Source organism: Etheostoma spectabile, unplaced genomic scaffold, assembly GCF_008692095.1.
Source record: "Etheostoma spectabile isolate EspeVRDwgs_2016 unplaced genomic scaffold, UIUC_Espe_1.0 scaffold00010583, whole genome shotgun sequence".
Classification (NCBI taxonomy): Eukaryota; Metazoa; Chordata; class Actinopteri; order Perciformes; family Percidae; genus Etheostoma; species Etheostoma spectabile.
The window spans coordinates 12,501-23,878 of NW_022603845.1; the positions used below are offsets into that span (position 1 = coordinate 12,501).

Here is an 11,378-nt window from a genome sequence, read left to right on the forward strand (position 1 = left end):
ACCTCATTTATAGGAAATTATACCTAATGTTTGAGTTAGAAAAGCAGAAATTAGGAATTATTGAGACTAAAATTAAAGGAATGGATGTTGATGATAATCACAGACTGGAATATGTCAACTTTTACTCAACACTATTTCAACAACACTTCACTTTGTTTTACAATGCTATAAAATATAATAAGACCCAAAATTAATGAAAGTAGAGATTTGTACTTGGCAAAGAGCGTTGGAATCAATCATGTTATTTTGGGGAATTAAAAAGAACATTGATATAGGACAACATGAGGACAACATGAGGACAACATGAGGACAACATGAGGACAACATGAGGGCAACATGAGGGCAACATGAGGACAACATGAGGACAACATGAGGACAACATGAGGAAAACATGAAGACTACATGAAGACAACATGAGGACAACATTAAGACAACATGAGGGCAACATGAGGACAACATGAGGACAACATGGGGACAACATGGGGACAACATAAAGGCAACATGAAGGCAACATATGGACAACATGAGGGCAACATGGGGACAACATGAAGGCAACATGGGGACAACATGAAGACAACATGAGGACAACATGAGGACAACATGGGGACAACATGAGGACAACATGAGGACAACATGAAAACAACATGAAGACAACATGAGGGCAACATGAGGACAACATGAGGACAACATGAGGACAACATGAGGACAACATGAGGAAAACATGAAGACTACATGAAGACAACATGAGGACAACATTAAGACAACATGAGGGCAACATGAGGACAACATGAGGACAACATGAAGAGAACATGAAGACTACATGAAGAGAACATGAAGACTACATAAAGACAACATGAGGACAACATGAAGAGAACTTGAAGAGAACATGAAGGCTACATAAAGACAACATGAGGAAAACATGAAGACAACATGAGGACAACATGGGGCAACATGAGGGCAACACGAGGACAACATGAAAAACATGGGACAACATGAGGACACCATGGGGACAACATGAGGGCAACATGGGGACAACATGAAGACAACATGAGGACAACATAGGGACAACATGAAGACAACATGAGGGCAACATGAGGGCAACATGATGGCAACATGAGAACAACATGAGGACAACATGGGACAACATGAGGACAACATGAGACAACATGAGAACAACATGAGGACAACATGAGGACAACATGGACAACATGAGGACAACATGAGGACAACATGTGGACAACATGAGGACAACATGTGGACAACATGAGGACAACATGAGGGTTAGGACAGAAGCATCTTGGAGTAAATCTGAATGAAAGAGCAGCGTGATTTCAGCATCTTGAGGACGACTGACTGCAGCAGAGCGAGTGGCAGAGACGTCGGATCGAGGACAAACCCAAAGACGAGTGACTCCAGTCCGACGCCTTTACCTTCATGGACACACCTGCAGGACAGGTGTTCGGTCACTCAGCGTCTCACAATACGGACGACCCGCAAGTCCTCAGCGTTCGACAGGACTCTTCATCAGGACTCTCCGGTCATGATGGAGAGGAAGTCCTCCTGGTTTACTGGAACAGGAAAAAGGTTCGGTCAGAAAGGTAAGTTCACACATGAAGATAAACCAATCGGTTGCGTCCGATGGCCGTCCAATCAGAGTCAGGTTCTATCTGGAGCTGTACAGTTAATCACAATTTTATCCAGTTCGCCAAGCACTAGCATGCTAGCTCGTTCTCAATGGAAAACACTGCTCCAACAGCCACTAGTTGACCAGAATCTCCAAAAGAACTACTTCCTGTCCCTGTTCTACTTCCTGTCCCTGTTGTGTCCCTGGTCTAGAAGAAGTCTCCCAGCTGATCCTGCCTTGGACTGACCAAAGCTGGAGAAAGAGCTATCAGCTGATGGATCTTACCGAGCTACTGAGCATGTGCAGCTCCCAACAAAGATAGGATAGAAGGGAGATGTCTCACTCTGGAGATAAAACTAGTGCGATGTCTCACTCTGGAGATAAAACTAGTGAGATGTCTCACTCTGGAGATAAAACTAGTGAGATGTCTCACTCTGGAGCTGTCTCACTCTGGAGCTGTCTCACTCTGGAGATAAAACTAGAGAGATGTCTCACTCTGGAGATAAAACTAGGGAGATGTCTCACTCTGGAGATAAAACTAGTGAGATGTCTCACTCTGGAGATAAAACTAGAGAGATGTCTCACTCTGGAGATAAAACTAGAGAGATGTCTCACTCTGGAGCTGTCTCACTCTGGAGATAAAACTAGTGAGATGTCTCACTCTGGAGCTGTCTCACTCTGGAGATAAAACTAGAGAGATGTCTCACTCTGGAGATAAAACTAGGGAGATGTCTCACTCTGGAGCTGTCTCACTCTGGAGATGTCTCACTCTGGAGATCAAACTAGAGAGATTTCTCACTCTGGAGCTGTCTCACTCTGGAGATAAAACTAGAGAGATGTCTCACTCTGGAGATAAAACTAGGGAGATGTCTCACTCTGGAGATAAAACTAGTGAGATGTCTCACTCTGGAGCTGTCTCACTCTGGAGATAAAACTAGGGAGATGTCTCACTCTGGAGATAAAACTAGTTAGATGTCTCACTCTGGAGATAAAACTAGTGAGATGTCTCACTCTGGAGATAAAACTAGAGAGATGTCTCACTCTGGAGATAAAACTAGGGAGATGTCTCACTCTGGAGATAAAACTAGTGAGATGTCTCACTCTGGAGATGTCTCACTCTGGAGATAAAACTAGTGAGATGTCTCACTCTGGAGATAAAACTAGAGAGATGTCTCACTCTGGAGCTGTCTCACTCTGGAGATAAAACTAGTGAGATGTCTCACTCTGGAGCTGTCTCACTCTGGAGATAAAACTAGAGAGATGTCTCACTCTGGAGATAAAACTAGGGAGATGTCTCACTCTGGAGCTGTCTCACTCTGGAGATAAAACTAGAGAGATGTCTCACTCTGGAGATAAAACTAGAGAGATTTCTCACTCTGGAGCTGTCTCACTCTGGAGATAAAACTAGAGAGATGTCTCACTCTGGAGATAAAACTAGGGAGATGTCTCACTCTGGAGATAAAACTAGAGAGATGTCTCACTCTGGAGATAAAACTAGAGAGATGTCTCACTCTGGAGATAAAACTAGAGAGATGTCTCACTCTGGAGATAAAACTAGTGAGATGTCTCACTCTGGAGATAAAACTAGTGAGATGTCTCACTCTGGAGATAAAACTAGTGAGATGTCTCACTCTGGAGATAAAACTAGGGAGATGTCTCACTCTGGAGCTAAAACAGAGACCTAAACACACAGGGTGAAAACAGGATCTGCAGCAATGTGCAGTACAACAAAAAAATAGTATTTTTTGAAAATGAAACCATGGAAACCTGTTCTGGTCCAACCTCAAAATACAGTTATGAACCTGAAGATGAGCAGAATTTGGGCCCTTTAAGTAAAACACAACACAGTCAGTCGGTTATCTTTAGGTGTAGGAACTCGGTATTAACTTCCGTACTTTCCCCGTCTCCGTCGGTGTCGAACTCGTCGATCATGCTGCGCAGCTCCTCGTCGCTGACGTTCTCCCCGAGTTCCCGGGCGACTCGTCTCAGGTTCCTCAGGCTGATCTTCCCCGACTCGTCGTCATCGAACAGCTTGAAGGCCTTCATGATCTCCTCCTTTGGGTCTCGCTCCAGGATGCGATCCGTCACTGCGGAAAGACGACAACATGTTAAGGATTTACTAAATGAAAGGGTTTCTGCAGGTTTCAACGAGTCGGATTTAAGACTTATAACACATTTATGAATGAAATGTAAGACCTATGATCACAACACTAAAGTACAACGACATGCAGAGTTACAGAAGTACTTGCATAGTAAATAAATGTATTCAAATTTCCACTGTAGCCTGGAAATCCAGACCCAAATCCGAAAGATCAAGAGTCTGGCATCGAGTAATGAAAGACGCAAATCTCGAGGGGCGGTACAAAGCGTGCATTTGTAAATCTCGCTGCACAAGCGACCAATCACAACAACACACAGGGTGACGTATCCAGAGCCCAGCACGCCTCTGGCCCCGCCTACATCAGATACACCGATGTGATTGGTGCAGCTCGCCTCTGGCCCCGCCTACATCAGATACACCGATGTGATTGGTGCAGCTCGGCTACGAGGGCATAGTTAATGAGCAGCATTACTCGATGCCAGAGTAACTAAAAAAAGCTAGTCAATAAGTGTATAACGTAACGTAGCTCTGGTGCGAGAAATAAAAAGTTAAGTAGAAGTAAAGTAAGTATTAGGTTAACATCATGTTGCTAAAATAAAGGATAAAGTATTCTCCTTCAATCTATTTCTACACAGAACTTTCCGCTGAAGGTAAACTCACCGACTTCATTGAAATCGTCAAATGTTATTTTTCCGTTTCCCGCTCTGTCGTAGTCTTTAAGAATCTTCAAAACATCCACTTTCTTCACCTCGAAGCCGAGCGCACGCATCGCCACCTGTAGGGATTTTTAATTGGGATGTATATTAGTTTAGTTTATTATTTACACATGTACAAATACTACCGATGCTAATACACATGATCAATAAAAGATGATGATGGAGATGCGAAAAATCCCTCAGAGGGGTTTAATCATGGAGCTCTCCAACATGTCATCCAGTTTCCATAACAAATAAACTAAAATACTTGAAAGAAAGAAAGAGAAGAATTTTATTTTAAAAAGCAAAAAACTAGAATTACACACAATTTCAAATCAACAGAAAAAAACATACATAAGGTAAAATAATACTAGGAGTTACTCGAGTGGTTTAGAAAGACATCTCAAATCTTTAACCCTCTTGTCGTCTTCCCGGGTTAAAAAACGGATTCAAATTTGACATCTTTGTCCCTTTTTCTGACTTTCTTTTTCGTTTTCACCAACACCACCTTACTAGTTTTACCACTTTTTGAAATTCATGGTAAATAACCCTCATTTATATAGAATTATACCTGATATCTGAGTTAAAAAAGCAGAAATTATGAATTATTTTGACTAATGGTTCGTAATGGAAGTGATCAGTTGTATTTACAAAGAGTGGCCTGATGATGATACTTGTGCGATGGTGTGTGCACCGGCATATATATGTGTGTGTGTGTCTGTGTGTGTGTGTGTGTGTGTGTGTGTGTGTGTGTGTGTCTGTGTGTGTTTGGGGAGTCGCTGAGAGAGGGAGGGAGAAGTGAGAGAGTGACAGTGATTAGCTTTTCAGCGAGTACCGACTCTACGGCCATAGTGAGAGAAACAAAGCGTCTCATGAAGGTAAATACGGTGCGAAAGGTGAGAGCTTGCAGAACAAAAACATCTGAACTGGCATGTTAAAATAAAATTTGCACAATGAATTTGAAGTCACACAAAAGGAAAAAAATATGAGAGCTTGTTTAAAAAAAAAAAAGAAAAAAAAAAAGAAAATCTGAACTTGAAATTTGCAATATACTCAAATGTGTAGATTGATATTTGCATGAACACATGACAGCTGCACGCGTGCAGTGCGACATTTACACGTGTGCCTCTTTTTGTTTTTCCCCCGGCGTAGACGCAGAGGGGTCTGGGGGGGGGGGTACGCCGTCAATTCTTTGAGAATTACTTTGATAATAATTTATGGTCTTTTTTTGTCTTTTTTTGACAAATGTTCTTATTCTTATTATTATTATTACTACTGTGTTTTGTTGTCTTTATACTTGTCTTCTTCATCTCTTTTTTTCTTGCTAAAACCGCTGCTGGAATTTTCACTTTCCTCGCGGGAGTCATCCCAAAAGGATCGGTAAAGAGACGTCTGAGTCTTCTCCACACGACCATGAAACGGTCTTTAGAGCTGTGATCGGGTCTGGTGTTTCCAGCTTTAAGCCAGTTGGGAGAGTTGCTAGGCAACCCTGGTTGCAACAGCACATTTTGCTGCCGATATGGTGCGTCGAGAGGTCTAGGTTAGGTTTACCGGGCTTTTTCAACGTCCAAATGAAACTCTGCTCCACGGCTGCCAAACAGAAACAGCCTTAAAGTACGGCGACCGCTAGGGAAAACCAAAACGTTCATGTAATAAATCTGGAACCGATGATCGGATTCAACACCTCAAATTTATCCCATTTCCACTGATTTGTGGATTGTGAAGCTATTCCGAGAGGAACGGGTTCCCGATGCCGGATCCTGTTGGTGACTCACCTTCAGCTCGTGGTAGTCGATCTCTTTGTCTTTGTCCGTGTCGAACAAGTCGAAAGCTTCTTTGATTTCGTGCTTCTGGTCCTCGGTGAGCTCCCTCCTCTTCTTGCGCTTGGTTTTGTCGGCTGGGAGTTCAGTTCTGGACAGACGGACGTCGGAGGTAAACCAAATCAAAGACAGTTTACTGAAAGGATTCTGTGAGATGAACCGTCTCGTTTTCAAGGAGGTCTAACGTAAAACAGTCGCACGCACACGCGCACACACGCACACACACGCATGCATGCACACAAAACTCTTGTACAGAGAAAAAGTGAATATCTCAAACAAATAAGACATTTAAATAAACTAATAATAATGATAATCATAAAAATGAAGCTGAAATTAAAACAAATATATTGACAAAATTGATACTATTCTTTTACATACACACACACTTAGCTACATACATACACACACACACAACTACATACATACACACACACACAACTACATACATACACACACACACACTTAGCTACATACATAACACACACCACACACAACTACATACATACACACACACACACACACACTTAGCTACACACACACTTAGCTACACACACACTTATCTACATACATACACACACACACACAACTACATACATACACACACACACGCTTAGCTACATACATACATACACACATACACACACACCCTTAGCTAAATACATACACACACACACACAAACACACAACTACATACATATACACACACACACACACACACTTAGCTACACACACACACACACACACAAACACACAACTACATACATATATACACACACACACACACACACACACACACACACACACACACACACACACACACACACCACCACAGGCTGTTCCCAAATGGGGTCTTCAAACTATTTAGATGGGGTCACAAAGTGAGTCTGCCTGTACATAGTACTACTTTACTAATACTTTACTAATACTTTACTAATACTTTACCCGTCAATAACTGGTCAACAATCAGCAGGGAATAAGGAAGCTAAGGTCACACGAGCAGCTAGCTAGTAACTGTGAATATAAACGATAAAATATAAACGATAACTATACTAAATAACTAGCTCGTTATTTCGGTTCAGTCAAACCCTGTTACCATGGATGCTAAGAGAGCTAAACATGCTAACGTCAACGAACTAACGCTGGATTTTCCGCATTAAAATGAACTGTGCAGAGTAAATTAAAAGTGTAAGTTGAGACGGGTTGCTTTACCTTAGAGACAGACTCATTTTGGGTGGATTTTAAAATGTTTAAACGCTAAAACAAGACGTTAATTTGCCGCTAACAGACCGCATACAACACAGCTAACACAACAACAAATCTCTCCGCGCTCGCCTCACATCGAAGGATCCTATTGGTCGCTGGTCACCAGGCAGCGGCATAGTGCTCTCTGATTGGTTGACGTCAGAGCCGTGTAATCCTTCTGCTTCTTCCTTGTAATGGTGAATTGCAACTGAGCGGAGCGTTATCGCCCCCTGGTGTCCTACAGAGACATTACGTCCACACACTGCATGTTGTAAAAATAAAATAAAATAAAATAAAATAAAATAAAATAAAATAAAATAAAATAAAATAAAATAAAATAAAATAAAATACATTTTTTTTTTATTGACTAAAAAAAAAAAAAAAAAAAAGTAAAAAAAAAAAAAAAAAAAAAAAAAAAATTAAAAAATTAAATATATTTTTTTATTATTGAAAAAAAGAATAAAAAGAAAAAAAAATAAATAAAAGGAAATAAACATTTTGAAAAAAATTTGAATTTAATTAGTTGCAACCATATTTATTTTTGTTTACACTTTTTCTTATTAATTTTTAAATTTAACTTAAAAATTTGAATGTAAATTTCATATATATAGTATGTTTTGCCATGATACTAAAATAAAATAATACTAAAATAGTTCAGATTGTTCACATGTACAGAAATGTTTGGAGATAAACACACACACACACACGCAGATGCACACACACACACGCAGATGCACACACACACACACACACCACACACACGCAGATGCACACACACACACATACACACACACGCAGATGCACACAGATGCACACACGCACACACACACACACACACACACACACACACACACACAGATGCACGCACACACACACCACACACCTCACACACACACACAAACACACACACACACAAAGACGCACACACCGACACACACACACACCACACACACATACACACACCACACAAACACGCAAACACACACACACACACAAACACACACACACACACACATGCACACAGATGCACACACCGGCACACACCACACACACACACACACACACAAACACACACACACACACACACAGGACAAACACACACAGATACACAGATACACAGATACAGGCACACACACACACACAAACACACACACACACACACACACACACACACACACACACACACACACACACACACACACACAGGACAACACACACAGATACACAGATACACAGATACAGGCACACACACACACACAAACACACACACACACACACACAGGAAACTGCAGGCATCGCCACACGGTTTCCCATCTATTACCATGGGAAGACAAACACAGTCTCTTTTTCATCAAAACCGCAGTTTTTGCAATTTCCCCGCAATTTAATCTAATTTTTTAGGAAAACCTGCCGCATGATCAAGGATCGCTGCCCTCAACAAACACAAAAGAACTCCGCATTTTTCCGGAGGGACTGATACAAGTGAGCTGATTTTAAGAAAGCGCTGTCATTTGTTCCAGGAGTCAGGGATACTACATTTGGAATAATGACGTTTCTGGGAAAAAAAACCTTGTTTACGAACCCCACGCTTCCCACGTGAACCCTTGCCAGACGTCCCTCCCGTGTTGTTGTCCCTCCCGTGTTGACCCGGGACACTATCGTGGATTTCCCACAGAGTCAGTAAAGAAGGAGACGCTGGGTCTCTGCTTATCTCCGAGACCGTCTCCTGTCCCACATGTGTGTGTTGATGATAGAGGCCGGGACAAAACCTCCATCTCGTCTTCTGCCTCCGTGCTTCCTCTCTCTCTAGTCGGCTAAGACACAAGATCAAAGGGTTGGGAAAGAATCGGACTACCAACCCTGACGGCCTCCGTGTGACAGCGGCATCCTCATCTCAAGTCCTGCAGCTGCAGGTTTAACCAAGTCCAGTTTAAGACCTTTATGAATGAAATCCAAGACCTGGAATAGGTCTTAAATGTCCTTAAAGAACAGGCCTTCCTCTTTGGTCACTTTCTACTTTAAAATGAACTGCTGCTGTTTAGCACTTCATTCATTCATTCATTTATTCATTCATTCATTTATTCATTCATTCATTCATACATACTGTACATACACACACACATAAGTGTGTCCCTGTGTGTGTAACAACCATAGTGTGTGTGTGCGCTGTGTACGAGCCTAGGAGCATTTTACTAATTATCTGTTAAAATAACAACAACATGCTGCGTTATTTACTACCTCAAGATAGCAACACTCCCAGCATGCACCTGAACACACCTCCCTGTGAGACCAGCACGCCCAGAATGCACCTGAACACACCTCCCTGTAAGACCAGCACGCCCAGAATGCACCTGAACACACCTCCCTGTAAGACCAGCACGCCCAGCATGCACCTGAACACACCTCCCTGTAAGACCAGCATGCCCAGAATGCACCTGAACACACCTCCCTGTAAGACCAGCACGCCCAGCATGCACCTGAACACACCTCCCTGTAAGACCAGCATGCCCAGAATGCACCTGAACACACCTCCCTGTAAGACCAGCATGCCCAGAATGCATGCAGATTGGGCTCTGATGATTCTTATAACAGGATGATTCTTTTCTTGGAAACTTTTCTAATCTTCCCCAAATTATGAACAGATGTTCAGGCATCCATCACACAACATCTGCCGTTAACGTGGACTAAAGATCTCCCTCTGACCCTGTGACCCTCTGTCTGGGCCGAGCCCCGCATGTTTCCCCGGCTCCCGACACGACCCTGACTCCTGAATGACTTTCCAACGAGGACGCACGGGCGAAACGACAGTAAAGCCAAACCTCTCTGTGAAACACTCCGGCACGCCCAGCTGGAGAAGATCTCCCTCAAGTCTGCTAAACGTTTAATGTTGAAAAAGAGCTGGGTGTGTCTGATTGAGCACAAATGTTTATTTTAGCCTGCAGGTCAGTTCAGCCAAGAAATAGAGATGTTTTTTAACATGTGAAGAGATCTGGATCCGTCTCTGAGATATATTCTCACGTTGGTTTTATGTTAACTGGACAAATGTAGTTTTTAGGAGTTGAGACATTTCAGTCCCTCCATTAAAACATGATTGTGGGATTGCGTAACTCAATGCATAATCTGCCAAAGTCTGCCTATTTGTTCAAATGCGCCGCACTTTATCTTAACATAAATTGCCGATTTCTACACAAAATAATGCATGATTTCCTAATACCTGCATTTTCGTTCTAGTATAGTACGTCAAAATAAATTATAAAAAGTTATAGTATACTATGTAGAAAAAAGTCATTAAAACTCATAGTATAATGTGTCGAAAAGTCATAACAAGTCATAGTGTATTAAGTCGAAAAAACTCAGAGTACATTGAAAGGTCATAAAAAGTCAAAGTATGTTGGAAAAAAGTCATAAAATTCATAGTGTAGTCTGTCAAAAAGTCATAAAAAGCAACAAAAAAAAGTCGCATATATCTTAGAAGAAAATTTAAAAACGTTGCGTTTGCTTCACACAAGAGCAGCCATTTCCCCCTGTTGCCATGGGAACATCATGAAGTGACGTCTCTTTCTCATCGAACCGCAATTGTTTTGCAAGTTCCCGCAATTTCATCACATCAAATTTCCATAAATATTTCCCGCATGTTCCATCGCATTTTTGTAAGAAAACGTGACACATAGTAGTGAAGGATCTTTGCAACAATCACAAAAAAACCCTCTGGATTCTTCTGGAAGGACTGACCTTCCGTGTAGTCTTGCACTGCCAGACCTTCCTCCACAGCGCTGCAGAGGAAGGTCTGGCTAGTCTATCGGCATTTCTTTTAACCAATCACAATCGTCATGGGCGGGGCTAACATCGTGGATGAAGACCACCTTCCACACGGGCCATATATGGGCACAAGGTGT

At 42.0% G+C, this 11,378-nt stretch overlaps 1 protein-coding gene and 1 long non-coding RNA gene across 2 annotated transcripts in view; one reads left to right on the forward strand and one right to left on the reverse strand.

The window, feature by feature from the left end:
• Positions 1-9,687, forward strand: part of LOC116679332 (uncharacterized) — a 13,150-nt gene extending 3,463 nt beyond the window's left edge. Inside the window, exons 2-3 of the long non-coding RNA XR_004329487.1 lie at positions 9,390-9,395; positions 9,609-9,687. This is a non-coding gene — a long non-coding RNA (uncharacterized LOC116679332). The remainder of the gene's footprint in view (positions 1-9,389; positions 9,396-9,608) is intronic.
• cetn3 (centrin 3) lies at positions 1,267-7,616 on the reverse strand. The gene is made up of 5 exons (XM_032508994.1): positions 7,450-7,616; positions 6,196-6,331; positions 4,386-4,500; positions 3,520-3,711; positions 1,267-1,568 (listed from the first exon to the last, which is right to left on the reverse strand). Exons 1-5 carry the CDS (start codon positions 7,464-7,466, stop codon positions 1,525-1,527), a joined length of 504 nt encoding a protein of 167 aa, XP_032364885.1. The 5' UTR covers positions 7,467-7,616; the 3' UTR covers positions 1,267-1,524.
• Positions 9,688-11,378: the final 1,691 nt, after the last annotated feature.